The sequence below is a fragment of the Oncorhynchus tshawytscha genome, linkage group LG07 (assembly GCF_018296145.1).
Source record: "Oncorhynchus tshawytscha isolate Ot180627B linkage group LG07, Otsh_v2.0, whole genome shotgun sequence".
Classification (NCBI taxonomy): domain Eukaryota; kingdom Metazoa; phylum Chordata; class Actinopteri; order Salmoniformes; family Salmonidae; genus Oncorhynchus; species Oncorhynchus tshawytscha.
Window position 1 is genome coordinate 3,633,878 of NC_056435.1, and position 21,467 is coordinate 3,655,344.

Below are 21,467 nucleotides of genomic sequence, written 5' to 3' on the forward strand. Positions count from 1 at the left end.
CACCTGCTGGTAGATAATATTTATCTAACCTAAAGTCAACAATGAACTCAATTTAATTTCCCCATCTAAAGCAACAATAGCTCACAGGTGAGGGGAGCGTCTGTCACAGTGTTGGTAATGTAAAGATGGTTCTACATGTATGGCCGTGGTGCCGAGAAGAAGGGGAGTTGGAGTTGTTGGCTCTGCTATAGGCATGCTAGATGGTATTGGCTTCAACAGCTCTTTCATCTTGAGTCCAGTGCACAAACATATAGCTTAATGCGACTAGTGTTCCCTCTTTTATTCGGCTCACCATGACAACAGAAAGGCTGGGTTCAGAAATGCCTCCCCATCAATGAAACAAACGGTCTTAGCGGGGCTGCGCGAGACGGCATCTTTAACAGCGAGGGCACACACTGTTAACCCGTGAGAAAACGCAGGAAAGTGAAGAAATTCGACGCTGACCACAAAAAGTATGAAGTCAGAAAAATAGTGCATGTTATGCAACTGGTATTAGTTTTAAAATGTCCGTGCAATTGTGTTCGAAGCAAACTTGCTTGAGGACCATTCCAGGCGGACTTATGAAAACCTGAATATTGTTGTCCATCTCTGCATCTGCATATAACCGTTTTAATTTCAGTTATTTTAAGGATTGCCTATAGGCTACATATGCTTTCGGAATAGCTCCATGATTTCGCAAGCCAGAACCAAATAGGCTATATGTTCATAGCCTTAGCCTATAGCAAAATATAGACTATAACCTCTCATTCGATCAGTTTTCGTATGCATTCTAGTCCGTTGATTAAACTTAAATTCGTGGGTTATGTCATTATTGTTGCTCAACTTTAAACAAACTTTTCTACAGCTGCACGGGATCGATTTATGTAAACGATTTGATATTCACTGGTGCCTATGCGACTCCCCCAGAGAATTCAACCAAGGGGTATCCTGCTTAAATTTGATTGATTGCACTTTCTCCAGTGGACATTCAGTACAAAACAGCACAGCTTAACCGTCTGCTCACTATGTATAAAAGCGAGGCATGGGAGCGAAAGCCAGCACAAAGCATGTATTGATTTTTGGTTTCAAAAAGGGAAAAACAACATACATGTTTTTTATGAGAGTTAGAGGTGGGAAATGTTTATGTCGGCAGTGTGACATAACATATGGGCTAAAATGACATCAAATGCGTTAAAATACGTGTTTAGAAATTCGTAAAGCTATACGTTTAGTATAGTATAGGCTAGTTCACATTACATTGCTTTATCTTCCAGTATGGATAGTATAGGAAATTCAAATATTATTTGACTTACCTTATATCCAAGAATAGTCGAAAAATGCTTTACATGTATATTTGTAATCTATTAATGGCCATCTCCTTTCCTTCGAGTCGGTGCTCCCTAAGATTTTCTTTCCTCTGACTCAACTGAGCAGAGCACTCCTCGGCTCCGCTATTATTTTCACTAAAATATATGAAAATTTATGCAAATGAAAATCAGCACTAACTGTTCGTCTCTTGTTATACTTGGGGATTTTTTTCCCCTTTCTTTTTTGCATACAAAACAAATGAACTCCCCAGCAGGGAACTTGGGGACCTTATAAAATAAACAAATAAATAATAAGCACACCATATTTCACAGAGAGTGAATTTAGCGGCATGCATTGAACTCAGGGACATTTTTTTTAAGAAATGTATTTTTTTTACTCTTTTCTGTGATCTTTTGGAAGTGAATTTTTTTCTTTCCCATTACCCGGTGTCACGTTTCTCACCGCCGCGCTAGCCGCCCTTTGAAAGTGTGCAACCTGAAATGTATAGCAGTAATTTAGACAGATATCCTCACTGTATATTAATAAAAGGACGGCCCCATGGCACCGGCCCTGTCCTGTATTCAATGTAAACAACTCCACGAGGCTTCCTCGGTTTTGAGCCGGGTCCAAATGAAATCTACTGGGAATGAAGGAACTCTGGCATCCACTATGTGCTAAACTACACCAGTCTATTATCTTTGCTCATATGCAATAAAATCTCTGCTCAGTCTTTGGCACGGTGGGTTTTATTAGGAAACAACATGAGATGGTTAGGATCATTTGTAATACTTTTTCCCGCTTTCTGACCCTATCTCGAACATAAGGTCGTGGTTCAGTATTATGGTTTATTCTAAACTTTAAGAATAGCCAATAATACTGTCAATAGCTGCTCTACAGTAGCCAACACTGTAAGCAAGCAGTAGCTCTGAAATCCGGTGCGTCCTTGCTAGTGCTCCACGTGAACATGACTGCGTCTCAGCCAGTGGATGCAATATATTATATATGGTATTTATTCATTAACACTGCTGGGCGAATCCATATGCTGAGGGGGTCCACTTAACACAGGCTCATTCATTTCTGTGTTATGGAGTGATCTAAAAAAAAAGTTAATTTTATAGGGCCCAAACGTAGACTAGCTGGTTGTAGTATTCAGATTTAAAAGGCAGACTTTTCCCCGTGCAAATCCCCCAAGGGCTGCTTAATTTACCCTTGTTTTGGTTGCTACTTTCTCTTTCCCTGTGGTTCAGTGAGGTTGCCTATGCGTTCTGTTTCCGCATGGAAGCATCCCCACAACCTTTGTCCATTTAACTTCCGAGGAACCAAAGCCCAGCCATCAAGCAAGACGTGAGGACTATTGAATATGATGGTGTTTTAGGGATAAATGGCACAGAAATGCCCTCACACAACTAGTCATATTGTTCAAAACATTCTCAAGGGCACACAATCAATGGTCTGGTTATGTAAAGGTACTAAGTGCATTACTGTCCTACCGCACATTGACAATGACAGTTGTAGGCCTCCACCAACATCCAAAATGTAAAGGTCTCCATCTCCACCAAGCCTATTACAATAGTTTATTTTAGGTGATCGCTGTTATGCATATTAGGCTAATATAAACATATTTTATGGAGATAAATCCAATATATCATTAGGTCTATTTCCATCAATAACAGTTTTAAAACACTTTCTGGTTTTTGACAAGGTTGAATCTATTCTGATTTATATGAAAGTTATAATATGTTTAGAACCCACATAAACAATAATACATGTATAGCTCCATATTGCTCACGAATACATTCATCAGATATTTTTTTGTTTATTTCATTCCTATATTTTGTATTAATTTGCTCATTTATTTATTTATTTGGATTGAATTAAAAACCAGCCAATTGCAACGGCCGGAAGGAGGTTTACGCGCCTCAAGCGAGGCTGGCGAGACCTGTCAATCATACCCCGGGTATCCAATCAACGGGAGTCTTGCACTCGACTTCCTAGTATTTGAAGGGGGCGAGACGTGGACGATGTGCGCACGCTTGGCACAGGGTAAACATTCATGTGTCCTCGAGCTTTGAGGGAGGGACGTAGCGAACTGTCAGAAGAGAAAGAGGGAGAGAGAGAGAGAGAGACCGAACAAGCGAATGGGAGAAGAGGCTTGCAACCATCGCCGTGCACTGTAATACTGAATTGTACTTCAGCGGGAGTTAGCGGTTTGGCAGGTTTATACACATCAAAACAGAACAAAGAGAAAGACTCTACAGTACTATAAAAGGAACAGCGAAAGAAAAGAATAAAGCAACAAGGGAGAAATCTCAGCGGCTAAATTTCAAAAGAACCAAGGAGCCAGTGCTTGTGTTTTTCTCCCCTGCAATAGGAACATAAACTGGGACTTTGTATTTCGTGGAGAAATTGATCAATTTCTTCGACCACTAGAAGTTTGTTGGGGCAAATATCTTTTTTCTGTGTATTTTAATTTGAACTCTCAGACGTTCTAAATACTACAAAACTTTATTGACGGACTGCACATGGTTTCAAACTGCTTTTGAGAACCTGGATTTTTATTCATCGCTATTTTATCAATTTCTAATTGAAATACATACATGCGCTAAACACAACAAATACGGATTTTAATTCATTTTTGCTATCCTTTTTATTCTTCTGGCGTTTGCAGAACAAGTCAATGGTATTTGCCAAAATACAACCCAGACTTTTAAAGTTTGAATAATTCATGAGATACAATTTGCCTGCTCGAAAAAAGTAACTGAAAAAGGGAGGGGGGTAATCAACAAACATATTCATAAGGGTTAACGGAATGGCCACCGCGGCTTCCAACCCCTATCTGTCCAGCAATAGTATCCTCTCGTCCGGCTCGATCGTGCATTCTGACTCTGGAGGCGGTGGTATGCAGCCGGGCAGTGCTGCGGTTACCTCGGTGTCTGGTGGGTACAGGGGAGACCCCACAGTAAAGATGGTACAGAGTGACTTCATGCAGGGAGCTATGGCAGCGAGCAACGGAGGACATATGTTGAGCCATGCTCATCAGTGGGTGACATCCCTGCCGCACGCCGCCGCTGCGGCAGCTGCAGCCGCTGTAGCAGCAGCCGAAGCCGGCTCGCATTGGTCGTCGAGTCCCGTCGGTATGACAGGCAGCCCTCAGCAGCAGGACGTGAAAAATAACTCGGGCAGAGATGATCTACACACGGGCACCGCGTTGCACCACAGGCCCCCACACTTAGGTCCTCATCAGACTCACGCAGGGGCTTGGGGGAGCACAACTGCGGCTCACCTCAACTCGATATCAGGGGGACAGCAGCAGCAGCAGTCGCTCATCTACTCCAACCCCGGGGGCTTCACGGTGAATGGAATGCTCAGTCAACCAGGGAGCCAGAGCCTGGTGCACCCGGGTCTGGTAAGGGGGGACACCCCAGAGCTGGACCACGGCAGCCACCATCACCACCACCACCACCAGCATCCGCATCACCAGCAGCAACACCACGGAGGGGTGAACAGCCACGACCAGCACTCCGACGAGGACACACCGACCTCGGACGACTTGGAGCAGTTCGCCAAGCAGTTCAAACAACGCCGGATCAAACTAGGCTTTACGCAGGCGGACGTGGGCTTGGCCCTGGGCACCCTGTACGGGAACGTCTTCTCTCAGACTACCATTTGTCGGTTTGAAGCTCTCCAGCTCAGCTTCAAAAACATGTGCAAGCTGAAGCCATTGCTAAACAAATGGCTGGAGGAGGCGGATTCTACCACTGGCAGCCCGACCAGCATCGACAAGATAGCGGCACAAGGTAGGAAGCGAAAGAAGCGCACGTCCATCGAAGTAAGTGTGAAGGGAGCTTTGGAGAGCCACTTCCTGAAATGCCCCAAACCCTCGGCCCAAGAGATAACCTCACTAGCGGACAACTTGCAGCTGGAGAAAGAAGTGGTTAGAGTGTGGTTTTGCAATAGGAGACAGAAGGAAAAAAGGATGACGCCCCCAGGAGTGCCACAGACGCCGGAGGATGTGTACTCGCAGGTCGGCAATGTGAGTGCAGATACACCGCCCCCCTCCATGGACTGCAAACGAATGTTCAGTGAGACATAGACCAGAACACAAGACTAAAAAATATTTTATATAAAAGTAAAACTGATAAAACACCTTCTATCGTCAAGATAGCCAAAACATTTTTGATACTGTGATTGTGATGGAATAGGAATAAGACTGCAAATGTGTTATATATTTTTCACCAGAACAAAACAACCCCCCCTTTTCCACCCAACCCCAAAACGCACCGATAACCTTCTTCCAAGCCCTGAAATGTCTTAACCTAAAAGGTTCCTTCTGCTCTTTCTTTCAGGGACATTTTTTAGTAGATTACTTAAAAGATGCAAGTTTAACTGGGCCGAGTGAACCGACCGACCAGAGGGTGACTACAAGTTCGTTCCATCAGGTAATTTTGGCGCATTAACAACACCAACTGGAAATTTCAAAGCAAGTAGTCCTATTAGAATTTTAAAAAGATTCCCCCTGTACCCTGTATCTGATTTGCGAAAGACAAAGAGGCAGGCATTTGTATATTTAAAAATGGGACATTTTAAACCCCTACTTTAACAAAGGAACAAAAACTGCAACAGCATCAATACGAAGAAGAGTGGCATCCACGAAGCTTCCAACATATTTTTTGCGGGGAGGACTGCATGGTTTAAATTTTCACAAAGAGGAATTGGGATTTGAGGCCCTCCACGCCTAATGATAAAATATAAACTCACCAGGACTGTCCCCGCCATCTGATCTAAAAGATCACCTCTTTTTTTCATATGGATTTTTTTTTCATGGGACTTGAACACCGTGAGTGAAGAAACAGAAATAGACATTTGAAAAGATTATCTTCAGCTGCACTTATTTGAAATTCTTCTCCTCTCCGTTGCCAAGTGTGACTGAATGGGTGCTGTGGATGTAACTATACATGCTGCCATTTCTAAGCAGTATTCTTTGGTAGGTTTTAATAAACAACAGACTCTGTAAAGCCGGCAATATAGATTCATTAGATCAGATGCTGATCTGACTTATTTACTTTATATTTTTCATCAAAATGACTTGTTCTAATATTCTATTCGGAATACATATCAATTATTCCAAACGGTAATTTATTTCCCCCAGAACTTTGTGTAAGTTGTTTTGCTTTCCTGTTTTCATTGTTGATTTGTTTTGTTTAATTTTTGTATTCTCGTTTCTAAAAGGAGCACAAATCAACATAAGCTGACATTGACAGTTGTTAGGTAATAAGGGTATATTTTGATGTGATAATTTGATTGTAATTTAATTTCAGTAGTGATTCCTTGCGAGCTGATTGAGACCAATAAATTTGTTAGAATGAAATTACGTCATTGTGTGTTTTGAGATTTATATTTGAATGTAATATTTAGCTACGTTTGTTTATGAAACAAGGCATGCATTCGTGATATTATTTGATGTGAGAAAGGTTAACGCGGAGAAATTGACGATTGTTCTTGTTCCAACTACTTTTGTCACAGATTTGCATAACATAAGTATACAAAAAATACTATAGTTTAGGAAAATAGGCCTATGTTATATCGAACGCTGAACCTCTGTGCATCTCCAATGTCAATGTTATTGGAGCCCCATAGGGAATTATAGTTGACAATTTCACCGGGCTATATTTGATTTATTCACAATTCATATTTATCTTTAACTAATTCGCTTCTCCACCTTCATCATAGCAGCAGCATCCGATAACTGTATTGATAATGTAGCATTTGCATCATCAAGCCCTATAATTAGTCCGTAGACGACTAGGTACTCAAAGTGCGGTCTATGCGTTTGTTTACGTCCACCGCGTGACACTTCCTCAGTAGGCCCAATGTGGGGGATCTTGCCGATCTTATTCCATAGCTCTGGTTAATGCTGTAGGCCTATCTCACCGGAGATGTGCGTCATGTTTTACAGACAAACATGAAGGTAGATGTTGCTACTGATATTGTTTGTAAAAATATTTGATCATTCGCCCTACGTCAGTATAGGAGTAAGACGATTCGATTCAAAGCAGTATAGTCTAAATATTTTCGTGTTATTGTTTTCATGCGCCAGTGTATTCATATATTCAGAGTGAAAGTTATATCTCAAGGGCCTTATTTATGTTTTGAGAAACAGTATTGTTATTTTGCAAATATGCACATAAGGTCAAGATTCTTCATCTGACACACGCACATATGCATGCGCATGTGAACACACTGTATACTATCCATATCATTACATTATTAGAGTTTTGGCATTGGATATTCTACTTTTTAGTTGAAAAGTGATGACTGTAACCTACATTGTTTAGGTTTTCCTTATAGGCCTGTGGTGTAAATATGCTCTTGCATGGGATGGCGCAGGGTGCCTGGACAACTCGTGTTTCAGTGACTATAACCTAATGCTTCCGAATTCCCATTGATGTAAACATCATTTTGAGATGATTTAAATTAAACATTTCATTAGTGTGATAACAACACAACAAGCATGATGGTGACCTAATGCAAAGCGAGTCTAAATATCTCATGTTACCCTCAAAGTATGGTAGTCTTGGCGTAGACAGATGTTTTATGGTTTAAAATAATACTTAAGAGAACATTGCGATTTCACATTGACACCAGGCTTTGGGGCAATGAGTTGGACATTGATTAGGCCTATCAAATTGAACATTGGAGCCAACGAATACAAATAGATACAATAATGGCGTTTAAACATGTTTGAATTAGCTTTTGTTGTGTAAAATTGACATTAGCGTTGAGAATGCAATACCTATAAGGTTTGCGCATGTTTGTTTTATGTTGTGTGACTTTGGTCCAGCTTAGGCCTATAGGCCTGTGGATAGGCTACATCTCTATTTGCGTAATAGTGCATCATGCCACGCCATAAACTATGCTATAGTGTAGCCTATATAAACTATTTCGATTTCTTAAGACTGAAATTAGGACGAAACCTATAGCTTGGAAATGCACTCGGCTCTCCAACTTTTTCGCAAGTTGACTATTCAGCTAAATGCACTATCCACGCTCGAAGATTTAAATTTCGCGGATGATTTACCATACACTAGTTGCTTAGCAACTGAATTCAACGTTATAGAAGAAGTATGCATCACTTTCCTTTGTCCTCATTAATAAAAGTGCCAGTCAGACACGCGGGTAGATTTGGTCATTCGTATCCATGAAATCCCAGAGAGATGGGTGGCTATAGCCAACGTTCTGATTATAGACGCATGCAGTTTGGTTCGAACGGAATAATACAAAAATAAATGTTAGTATTGGATAGCTTCCACTTGCAATATGCAATTTCCATAAATGCCTATAAAGAAAAGTATAATTATTTAAGACAAGCATACAAAAAATAAGAATATGTTTCGTTTGGATATTTCAAATAGCCAAGATAATTGTGAGCACACGCGTCCATCCATATAGGCCTAAACAACTTTACGCCACCAACGCACCCAATATAATCGAATTGGTTATTTGTAAAGAGGGATAACCCATTGACTAAATGTAGTTGTCAATAATTCCAATCCAATAAATGGGTGGGGCATGATATAACACAATATATAATAGGTCCAGGAAATCTATATTATTTTCCATATTCTCCATATTTGATCATCTAGGTCTTATTGCCCACATTCGAAATGTGATAATGTCACATGACGCGTGTGATATGTTTCCCACGTCTGCAAAATTATTTTGATCTGAATCGATGTTTCTGTGTTATGGGTCTAGTACAGGGATTAATAGTAAATTAATTATAACCGTTATGCAAACCTGGTGCATTGTGCGTTTACCATTCATGCATGGGAAAAGTGCTTGTGCAGCATTATTTGTCTGTGCGAAGGGCTCAAAATGATCCACATTTATAGATGTAAAGACTTCCAAAATAACATAAGTGGTTTTGATTTGCTTTATGCACAAACTCTCTCTCGCCCAGCCAGCCTGTTCGCTCAGCATTTCATGGGTCTTCAAAACCTGATGGGCAATACCCTGGCCTAGTCCTTTGTCTCCATAACACATAAGGATATTTCTCGTTGTGGAATCTGTATGGCAGCGTAACTTTCTCTTTTAAATCGTGAACAATTGTTACCCGGGTTAAAGGGGGAGGCCCCCCGTCACCCCAAAGCCCTGCAGTTTGGACATTCTCTCAACACAATGGGGTTCAACATAAGACCGTTTTCATAGAGAATATTTGTTTCGCCACCAGATCAAGCCATTCAGTGGTAGCAGAAATGTTCCTCGACGTTTTTGATTTGGTTAGATGTCCGCAAGTCCATCTATGCGCCCAGTTTAGGCCTGCAGTATGTGGCAGATTAACGTTGAGTGTTTTTGGATTCATTATTCAAATATCAACACTTTCTCTGCACTTCAGAATAAATCCGTTCAGTCACGGCGCAACAATGGGCCTAGCATAACGAATGGCAACGTTATGGACTGCTGATAGGTAGATTTGGGTGACACATATCAACAACAACGACGAAAAACAACAGCTCAACACAGCAAATTGTGAAATAGCCTGATTCTTCAGATTGTGCTCTTAGACTCGATTACACGTATAGGCCGAATATGTTATGATCTAGGCCTGTGTCATAGCAGATTGAGGAATACATTTCCTCTATACTAAAGTGTTTAATGTGGTTTAGTTTAGGCTTATTTCTCACAACATCGGTTATATTATTCAAGCACGTATAGTGTTTTGAATTCCTTGAAAGTCTAATATCCCAGTAGAAATATGACCCACACAATCGTTTCCCTCATATTCTACTTCTCCCACGTGCCGTCACATGAATATGCATTAAACCGGCGTTGTTTTCCACGGGGAGGCTTCCTCGATGGCCTATAGTTCACATCCTGTTGCGAAAATTGTAGTCTTCTGTCGGTGATATAGATCTCCCCCCCCAAAAAAAATTCTAAGCCCCCTCGTGTTCTGCGCTTGACTGATGTGATGATAAAATCGAATGTATATTTATTTGATATATTCCTAATGTCTTACGAGTCATGACGTCTCCTTCCAAACTGAAGTTCTTCTTGGGCCTTTTGTTCTATTGCTAATATATACGTTTAAATCCCTTAGCCCAGCTCTTTTTCAGTAGGCCAAGTCTAATGGGCGTTGTAATAGGTTACTTCCCATGGTGATGTTCTGTTATGTCAATACTTCCACATGAAGCTCCATTTCATCAGAGATGGTCCTTGACGACACAAACTTCCTGTTTCCCTTTCTGCGGGCACAGACTCCAGTGTCTCCCTCTAAAACGGGTTGGTTTGATATTCCTTATATGCATTTCATTGCCTGCAGGTAACCATCCTATTCTCCAGAAAGTGAAAGATAACTCATTTAATCAACTTAAAATTATGTAACCAGTGATATTTTAACAAAAACGTTCAAAATTCTGATGATTGATTTTATTATTTAATTTGTTTTGAAGAGTAACTTGAGCACAAAGGCATTGCGTCGTATATATCTACAATATTATATTATACATGTATTATAAAATGGACTAATCAGTAGCATATTTGTATTATCGTTTTGTATTAGTTTCAAGTTAATGCCACGTGCACAAGTACAGTGAAATGCCTTTCTTGCAAACTCTAAAACCAACGATGCAGTAATCAATATCAATGTAGTACTAAACATAACACAAGGTAGAACAAAAACACACGAGAAATAAGAAATAAGAAATAAGAAATAAGAAGAACACGAGAAGTAAGAAACCTATATACAGGGTCCGTTAATGTGTGACTGATTCAAAGCCATGAAGATGTATAAATAGTTAATATAGTGCGTGCTCTCTATAAACGTTGCAACCTCTTATGGCCTCATCCCTGCCTATAACATGTAGGTTATTGGACTTCACTTACAAGTATTTAGAACCAAATTAAAACGGAAAAGGTGAACATGTAATAGCACGATAATAACCACATATACAGAATATAGGTCTACTATATATCATTTATCACTCGGCATTCTGACAGCGAGGGTCCGGAGATTGGACCGTACAAAGCACAGATTGAATTCCACGGATTGGCATGATGTGCTGCACGCGGGGTGCCTATTCCTAATTCCGACTGCCTCGTGCCTACCAGACCTGACATTCTCACCGGCAAGAATGGAGGAGGACGCTTTAAAATATGTATTGCGGTGACGCGACTCTTGGGGTTTCCTTTCTATGAATCGTGAAGGTCAGGGTTTCGTGGTCACAGCGGATGGGTAGAATAGAGTCTGTTTAACTAAGTACTCTAAACTAACATGCTTCAGTATCTGATCCGCCTGTCAACAATACAAACAGATATCTCCGACTTTAATGTTTTATTTTTTAAATTTGTCATGCAATTAAAATGTAGGCCTACTAAACACCGGCCCTATGGCTATACACATGCAGCTAAACGTGTGAGAGCCACAACAATTAACGAATAATCAACACATAAAGACAACGCAATAGACGTTGATCTATAAACGTGTTGTCCGCGTTCTTCAGTTTCAAGGCGCAGTAATGATTCACGTTTACAGAAATAGGTTGACATATCCAACAACCTGAAAATACAGTGTCTAGATGTAACTGGCCGAACAGTTGACAAGTCTTGTCAGTTGCAGGTCAGGCACCGTAAAGAAGACAAAGTGCACATCATCCAGTCACACTCATCCCTTCATACTCCATCCCTTCATACTCCTATAAGACAACTTGACCATTGTGAAATAATCGAGGAGGACTCGGCTTTGGTCTGCCCTACAAAGGTCTCTCACCCAAGTTGAACCGCGGGGTTTATGGTAACCCACTTTCAGCCCACGAAGAGCCGTGCGTGAGATCCTGCTATATTACAAACATACCCGCAGTCACGCACGCATGGCTTCATTCACCAACCTCGCCAACTTCCCACAGCATCTATACATCTGATGTATGGGCATCAGGACGTCATCTGCACAGAGGTAAGATTTGATATATTCGGGCGTATAGAATTCTGGGGGTTTTGAATGGACACTCTCCGCACTCTCTTCCTCATCAGGTCTGTTTACGTGCATCTGTTTTTGACATATTGAGATGTATCAGTAAACTTTGGATACATCTATAGGGTGGTTTAAATACAGAACTGTATCAAGCTTTGGCAGGAATATTAATGCCATGTCATTTTAAATGTGATAAAAGATGTCTTCAATTTGTTTTGTTTAAGTCAAGAAAAAACGTGGCCTAAATCCGTTTAGCCTTAGGCCTACCATTATAATGATTAATAGTACATTCATCTTTATAATGCGTTCAACAGTAGTTGTTTTATTATTATTACTAAGCTGGTACTTTACTTGATACGAGGAAACACGTAATGCTTCAAATATACACATGCGAATCTAACTTCAGATCATGTGCAAGCCTCAAGTTTTCCCAAAAGCTGATAACAACGTGTATCACTTTTCCTCGATGCACTTCATATACAGCCATGACACTGCAACAAAGCCACGTATTTGCTATGGATTGTTTTGTCTCGTGTCAAATTTCTTGTTGTAGAAAATATCGCTATGTTATGAAAATAACTTCAAATATCTATTATTTTATTGTACATCTCTTTGATGTATGAAATGGATTTTGGGGTAAATGTGGCTCTCCAAGCTTCTATGACATTACAGCGCCATCTGCTGGAATTAATAGCTGGGTCTAATATTCTGCAAAATGAAGATGCTTTTTATTTTGTTTCCTACAATTAAAAAAAACAGTATTGCATACAAATAATAATGATGATATTGGAAAGACCACGATAAAAACAAGAATTTCAAGTGGGAACATTATTTACAAATTAGGCTACTCTGAATGTTCGCATTATATTCAAATATGTAAACTGTTTTAATCAATGAAAGTCAACTGTTTTTGTCATTGTTTAAACATAAATTATATTTATCATATAGGCTAGGTTTATAATAACACATAACAAAAATCATATGTGAAGGATTCGTATGTAGCGAATCCTGATTTTAAATGTAACACAATATTAGCTGAGAGTTATAGTAGACCTCTTGCCCTGAACGCTTCGGGGAAACAGCGCTGCTGCTATGCTCGAGACGTTAATAACAACAGCATTTTAAACATGTACTTTCTCTGACTTTTAACTTGTTTGAAAATTGCAACAGGTATACGCAAATTGAGCCTAATTGTTTGTTTTCCCTTAAATGTAATTGTTAGGCTAGTTTTTTTTAATGTAAGTTTGATTTCGTTCAAGACTGGAGATTTCGTTCAATTTTGGAAGTCTTTCCCATGCAAAGTCGTATTGTATTTAAAGTAGAGGCCTATTCATTTCATCCAATTTGACTTTGTATATAATTATCTTCCACAAAATACAAAATAGATTTTGGGGGATTTTTTTTAGGACTATTTTCAATACAGAGGACTTGAAATTACATACACGTTTGACCAACCTGATGTTATTGTTAGATAGCCTACGCTAGAGTGGGGTGGCCCTCTCATTCACTTCTTTCTGCACAACACAGTTAAATCACCTATGTCTGGAGGGGCCTTAGTGTGTCTCATACCCACTAACATAGACAGAGTTTTACCATTACAGTTTCAACACGCGTCGTAAGATACAGTAAAACGGCAGTAGACCAAACTACTGTATAGCTCCCGCTCCCCTTTCTTCCTCTGTGTTCTCAGCGTTTTATCATCAAAGTCAGCTGTTGACCAGTCATTCCCTACTCTCCTCTCTGCCCACTTCTCTCCTCTCCTTACCAAACCTCTCCAGAGAGTTGGACATCTCCACTAAGGAGGGAGGGGGACAGTTGAGGGCGACACAGTCCTATAAGACCTGAGTCATCTGGATGACATCATAGCTGTGATGATGTCATCTCCTTTTCAGGAAACTGATTTAATGGGGGTGAGAGGATGTCTGATGGCATTGTTTATCAAGATGTTGTTTTCTTTCCAACAGGCCCAGCATGTGAGTAAGGTATAGGGTTCGCATAAGGTCAGTGGTGGCTTCACTGTGTGTAAACTAACTATGTAAACCAAGGGAAAGAACCCAGACAGTTTCAATAATGAGTTAATAGATTGTTGATCACATCTAGTATATATTTCTAGATGTTCTTAATGTCTGTTCTGTCCTTCAGACCTGGGTTCAAATACATGTGTATTTGAGTATCTGGTATTTAAAATACTTGTTCTGTGTATTTGAGTATTTTCATTTACTTTTCATTTATTTCATTTCATTTACTACACAGCCCAAAACAAGTACTTTTATTTTAGTATTTGAGTGGTTATAAAAAAAAATCAAAATTAAAAAAGTCTGCTAAATTCTATTTGACAGGACTTTCAAATACCTGTTAAACGCATGGTCGTGCAGGCTATTTGAGTCAGTGTATTTGAGCATTTCAAATGCTTTCGAAGTGTATTTCCAAATACATTAAAATATTAAACTACTTGTCTTTTAAAATAAAAAATATGTGAGAACTTACTTCGAATGTATGTGAAAGTAATTGCGATATTTGAAATAATATTTGAACCAAGGTCTGCGTAGCGTATTCAGCCAGGCTCACCACCACATGTGGTTTGGTTCTCAGATATCAATACGCAGCAGAGAGAGGCTGTTCAGGCGATCTACGGCCTCAGACCTTGTGTCCGATGCTGCTCCACACAAAACAGAGCATTCCAAACAACTGACGCCCACAACCACAGCAGGCCAGTGCCAATGAAAAACGCTTCAAATCGCCCTTCGGGAATATTGTTCATACTTCACAATGAGAACTAGTCCAGATGCCTGCCTAGGGCCAAACAAATATTTTATTTAAAAAATGCATTCTTTAAAAAGTGTTTACAAAAACAAAAGAAAAACATTTCTCAACAGCAATTTCACATAGACAAGAGAATACAAAGTTTCCATCATAAATAAACAGACATCTGATCTCACTGTGTGGTTATTGGTTAATAATCTAAATGTTACAGGATAACTCTTCAGACCAAACCAAATCAATTCACAACAAATAAAACCCCTCAATTTAAGGATCCCTGAACTGGGCACAACAAAGTTTCAAATTAATCATTGAAATCTATTAGCCTGCCACCATTGCCTGACTGTCTGGCCCCGAAATGCTAAACAGCTCCCTCCCTCTCTCATGTTTGACTGGAATCAATGTATCCAGAGAGGGTCTGGTTGGGTCTGGCCAGGGACGGGGACATGGAGGGGGCTGGGCTGATGGATCGATGGCTGGGACCATGAAGGGCCCGTCCTCAGGGGGTCCGGTCGCGGTGACATCTCCTGCCACACGCCGCCTGCCGCGGCCTCACGGCGGCCCGCCAGCAGAGGTCAGCTATCCCAGCAGGCAGTTCACTTGGGCAGCAGTTACCAAGGTGACAGCATGTCAGAGACGGCCCCTGAGTCCTGCGGGGTGAGCCGGGAGCCGATGCATCACTGCCTGTGATGGATTTGTCAATAATACTAAGACTGCAAGGAGCGAGGCCTCGCGTGACACACACACACACACACACACACACACACACACACACACACACACACACACACACACACACACACACACACACACACACACACACACACACACACACACACACACACACACACACACACACACACACACACACACTGTCCGTCCTCAACACACACACACACACACACACACGCACACACACACACACACCCCGATGGAGAACTGTCCGTCCTCAACACACACGCACACATACACACACACACACACAAGTACGCAAATATGCACAAACACGCAAACACGTACAAACATGCCAAAACAGTCGCATACTATATGCATAGAGTCAAACACACATATTCGCTCACACACACACCCTTCACAAGAACACAGCCTCACACATGCACTAGTGACATGCTGATTGTTTGAGGAGACATGTGCGTTTGCATACATGCATGGATTAAACCATGGGAGCAGGAGGCTAGAGCAAGCTGGCAGATAGAATTACTGTATACTCTGAGACCCAAAGGAAACAGAGAGAGAAAATGTGAAATGTGAAAGGTAGAGAGAGAGAGGAATGTGAAAGGTAGAGAGAGAGAGAGAGAGAGGAATGTGAAAGGTAGAGAGAGAGAGAGAAATGTGAAAGGTAGAGAGAGAGAGAGAGAAAAAAAAGGTAGAGAGAGAGAGAAAATGTGAAAGGTAGAGAGAGAGAAAATGTGAAAGGTAGAGAGAGAGAAATGTGAAAGGTAGAGAGAGAGAGAGAAAAATGTGAAAGGTAGAGAGAGAGAGAAAATGTGAAAGGTAGAGAGAGAGAGAGAAAATGTGAAAGGTAGAGAGAGAGAAAATGTGAAAGTAGAGAGAGAGAGAGAGAAAATGTGAAAGGAGAGAGAGAAAATGAAAGGAGAGAGAGAGAAGAGAAAGGAGAGGAGAGAGAGAGAAAAAAATGTGAAAGGTAGAGAGAGAGAGAAATGTGAAAGGGAGAGAGGGAGAGAGAAAATGTGAAAGGGAGAGAGAGGGAGAGAGAGAGAAAATGTGAAAGGGGGAGTGAGGGAGAGGGAGAGAGTGAAAGGGAGTGAGAGAGAGGGAGAGAGTGAAAGGGAGAGAGAGAGAGAATGTGAAAGGGAGAGAGAAAATGTAAGGGAGAGAGAGAGAGGGAATTTGAAAGGGAGAGAGAGAGAGATGAGGAGAGAGGGAATGTGACTCTGTATCTCATTAACCAGAGTTAGATTGAAAGCAGAGAGAATCTGGTGGGTTTTGCCTCAGAGGGGTTGTTGTGTAACCATTTATAGGTTGGGGATTGAATAGATTACTAATGGTTGGACACAGGTATTTTCAAGTTAGGTATTAAGGCCTCAGGCCCAAAGATAGTTTGTGGTTAATTCATGCATTCTCACCTCTCTTTGGTTCTTTAGTTCTGTTCTACGAACTGTACGCATAGAATATTTGCATAAGAATGTGAGTTTCTGGTTGCGTAGGTATAGGGAGCTTTGAGGGATATTACACACATGTAGTTTCAACTCCACACCAGAGAGGATATGGAGTTTGAAATCGTGTTGCCGTGCTAGCGTACGTCTATAATGTTTATACGCTGGTTTCAGGTCATGACTATGCCCTGGATTTCTACAATACGTATTCAATGACCAAGCCCCTGAAAGACATGAGGTAGGAGCACAACTCACTCTTCATGATGGAGTGACATTTTCACCATCCTTTCCAGCCATCGGTAAATAGCAACCACACTGGTCCTTCAGCCACTGTACAGTGGGAGGGAGGGAAGAAGGGAAAGGGAGAAGGAGAGAGGGAGGGAGGGGTTAGAGTGTGAATAGCAACCACACTGGTCCTTCAGCCATTGTACAGTGGGAGGGAGGGAAGAAGGGAAAGGGAGAAGGAGAGAGGGAGGGAGGGGTTAGAGTTAGTAAATAGCAACCACACTGGTCCTTCAGCCACTGTACAGTGGGAGGGAGGGAAGAAGGGAAAGGGAGAAGGAAGGAGAGGGAGGGGGGTTAGGTTGGGTGAGTTGAATAGCAGGACCACACTGGTCCCCAAAGATTCAGCCACTGTACAGTGGGAGGGAGGGAAGAAGGGAAAGGGAGAAGGAGAGAGGGAGGGAGGGGTTAGAGTGTGAATAGCAGCCACACTGGTCCTTCAGCCACTGTACAGTGGGAGGGAGGGAAGAAGGAAAGGGAGAAGGAGAGAGGGAGGGAGGGGTTAGAGTGTGAATAGCAACCACACTGGTCCTTCAGCCACTGTACAGTGGGAGGGAAGGGAAGAAGGAAAGGGAGAAGGAGAGAGGGAGGGAGGGAGGTTAGAGTGTGAATAGCAACCACACTGGTCCTTCAGCCACTGTACAGTGGGAGGGAGGGAAGAAGGGAAAGGGAGAAGGAGAGAGGGAGGGGGGAGGGGTTAGAGTGTGAATAGCAACCACACTGGTCCTTCAGCCACTGTACAGTGGGAGGAGGTAAGGGAGAAGGAAGGGAAGGTGAATAGCAACCACACTGGTCCTTCAGCCACTGTACAGTGGGAGGTAGGGAAGGGGAAAGGGAGAGAGAGGGAGGGAGGGAGGGGGGGTTAGAGTGTGAATAGCAACCACACTGGTCCTTCAGCCACTGTACAGTGGGAGGGAGGGAAGAAGGGAAAGGGAGAAGGAGAGAGGGAGGGAGGGGTTAGAGTGTGAATAGCAACCACACTGGTCCTTCAGCCACTGTACAGTGGGAGGGAGGGAAGAAGGGAAAGGGAGAAGGAGAGAGGGAGGGAGGGGTTAGAGTGTGAATAGCAACCACACTGGTCCTTCAGCCACTGTACAGTGGGAGGGAGGGAAGAAGGGAAAGGGAGAAGGAGAGAGGGAGGGAGGGAGGGGTTAGAGTGTGAATAGGACCAGTGTTAGTCCTGTGTCTCTGCCAGCTGGGCAGCACCAGAGGATGGCAGTCTGCAGCGTAGACTGTGTCATCTGTATAGAGAGGAATGAATGGGGAACTCACATGACTAGTAGTGTGCAGTACACCTGGAGACGCCGGGGGAGGTTTGGTCAATAAAGGACCAAGTAAGTATGCAAGATCATAAGATGACCAGGTATTGTCTTTGACTCCCGAGTGGCGCAGCGGTGCTAGAGGCGTCACTACAGACCCTGGTTTGATTACAGGCTGTATCACAACCGGCCGTGACTGGGAGGCCAATTGGCCCAGTGTGGTTAGGGTTTGGCCGGGGTAGGCCGTCATGAGACAAAATAAAATTGTAAATAAGAATTTGTTCTTAACAGACTTGCCTAGTTAAATAAATACAAATACATTTAGACCAGTGACGTCATCCTAATGTGACACATCACCAATGAACTGCTTGTAACTTTTTTGGCAAAATAAAAATGGTTAAGAAAATATTACAATGAATGTACATAATGTTACAGATTTGCCTCTGGTCTACTCTTCTCTGTTAGGAGCACATCTCTATCACATAGATACATAATGTTACAGATTTGCCTCTGGCTCTGGTCTACTCTTCTCTGTTAGGAGCACATCTCTATCATGTAGATACATAATGTTACAGATTTGCCTCTGGCTCTGGTCTACTCTTCTCTGTTAGGAGCACATCTCTCTCACGTAGATACTAACTAACAGAATATGCCCGTTTTTAAGTATGTGCTCTATATGAATCAGCACGCACCGTTGTTTAAAGAGCTTTGCTACTCGCTGAAATCAAAGTAATTAATTGGTGTTATACACCAAGGACATAATTATATTTTTCAGTAACTGGCACATATTTAATTACCAGTAATTGTTCCTGAGCCTTGTTGAAGAGTGTTGTACACCAGACAGTGGTACTGTATTGTACATTAATCCTGGTGCTGATACTCACTCATTACCACGTTGGTGTCAAAGAGTAGGCATGAAAACAACAGTGAAATATTATTGCCCCCACCCCCTTCAATGATGTGATAATGAGCTGACATGTAGGGGAGACCGGGGCACAAAGTAACAGTTTCGGTCTTTTGCTTATTTATGAAACATTATTTGAGTTAGATTCATGATATTTTTATACAAACATCACATATCTCAGCTACCATTGCACACTGTAACTACATTTCTAGGATATACCAGTCGTTTACAAGTGGTGGCAGTCATAATGTAGGCGGGGTTCATTGTAACAGGCTGCAGGGTTAAATGGAACACTGTCTTCAATTGTACAAATTAGGGGTAATTGAACAATTTAATGATTTGAAACTGATATTTGAAACTGATATATGAAAATACCCAAAACTGACCAAAAATATTTTAATTGAATCTTTTAGGTAAAAAATGTATAACATTTTATATAAGATACGTTTAGCATTCAAAAATATAAATATGTTTATGTTTTAAGGTATTATCTTAGTTGTACTGGGAAACTTGATGTAAAGAAGTGAAATGTTATATCATTATGTAAATGTGTCTAAATACTATATAAAATACCATCTAATTTTAAGTAAGGGGTTTAATATTGACAAATGTTACAATTTGCATCTAATCTTGTGAGAAAATACAAGAATAATTGTAATCAACTACACCAATGAAAATACTTATTCTTACTGATAAAAATCCTATATGATTAGAAACATAGGAGATGTTCCACATATCAATAATCAAAAAATACAAAACGACTTGTTGCCAATACAACAAAATATAATAATGTCATAGGAATGTAGATACACTAACCAATCATTTTCACGTTGATTAACAGCTTTCTAACTGGTTTCTAATTGGAGTTATTTCGTTGTTACTCTGTGCCCCGGTCTACCCTACATACATGCAGTACATACACATACAGATCTACTCCTGGTCCACATGCCTTTGTTTCCAGTCCTTAGGCTCAATACCCATCCTCCACCATAGGTGTTAATGCCAGCCAGATTGGAAAAGAGTAATTTAAGACCCCTGTCTACCACAAAGGGCACCAATACTGATTAACAGGACTTTCAGTGAAGTGTGGTCCCATTTAAAAGTGTTAGGAGCTAAACGTACCTGCTGGGCTGATGGGGGGGGGGGTCCCTTGAACATGAGAACAGGGTTTAATAAGTAAACAGAGACACGGAGGAAAGGAGAACAGGGCTTCTGATCAGGGCTTATTTGCCCCCCCGTGTGCCGCAGTAGCTGATTAGCCCTGCCGATTGTACCTTGTAATTGCTCTGCCTTGACCCCCTCTAGGCAAATATTACATTTTAGTGGTTTAACCTTTGCAGGCTACAGTGTGGTGAAATTGCCAGAGCAGATGTCTATGGAGCCCAGCAGTAGTTCCCAGGTCCCTCTGATCAACAGAGAAAATGCCTCCCAGATTGGACCCTTGACTATAGTCCCAATTTGCCGCCGCAGCCTATCAGTCAGACGGCTGATTTCTTTACAGTGATTTCCCCCAAAATGATTTCACTGCTCCTGTCTCTAGGACTACCTACCCTGGCTGTGAATTGAGGTTGTAAGCGTGGCGTGTCATTTTGGATCTGTGCAATCACTGTAATTATAGAGAGAGAGAGAGAGGGAGGGGGATCGATCAACAGAAAGATTGTCAACTCATCAATCAAACTAGTCTAGCCATCAATCTATATATTGAATTCAAATATCAATCCTAAGACTCTATTCGACATAGGCCTACAATATTGTTAACTTTAATAGTTCAAATTATTCCTTTTCATTGTGTTAATTGCAACCATTTCCCCTAATGAAAAAAGGAAAACTTGTAATGGTTCAACCAAGGACAACTCAAAGGTTTCTCTCTCTAA

At 41.4% G+C, this 21,467-nt stretch overlaps 1 protein-coding gene across 1 annotated transcript; it reads left to right on the top strand.

Annotated features, from left to right (window-relative positions):
• Positions 1–3,372: 3,372 nt before the first annotated feature.
• On the top strand, positions 3,373–6,655 carry LOC112235915 (POU domain, class 3, transcription factor 3-B). The gene is made up of 2 exons (XM_024404462.2): positions 3,373–5,320; positions 5,634–6,655. The coding sequence occupies exons 1-2, from the start codon at positions 4,097–4,099 to the stop codon at positions 5,742–5,744; spliced, it is 1,335 nt and encodes a 444-aa protein (XP_024260230.1). The 5' UTR covers positions 3,373–4,096; the 3' UTR covers positions 5,745–6,655.
• Positions 6,656–21,467: the final 14,812 nt, after the last annotated feature.

Excerpts from the sequence above, each read along its gene's own strand:
- LOC112235915 (XM_024404462.2), top strand. The coding sequence starts at position 4,097 with ATGGCCACCGCGGCTTCCAACCCCTATCTGTCCAGCAATAGTATCCTC. Across the intron at positions 5,321-5,633 it reads TGTACTCGCAGGTCGGCAAT|GGACATTTTTTAGTAGATTA; the intron begins GTGAGTGCAGAT and ends TCTTTCTTTCAG.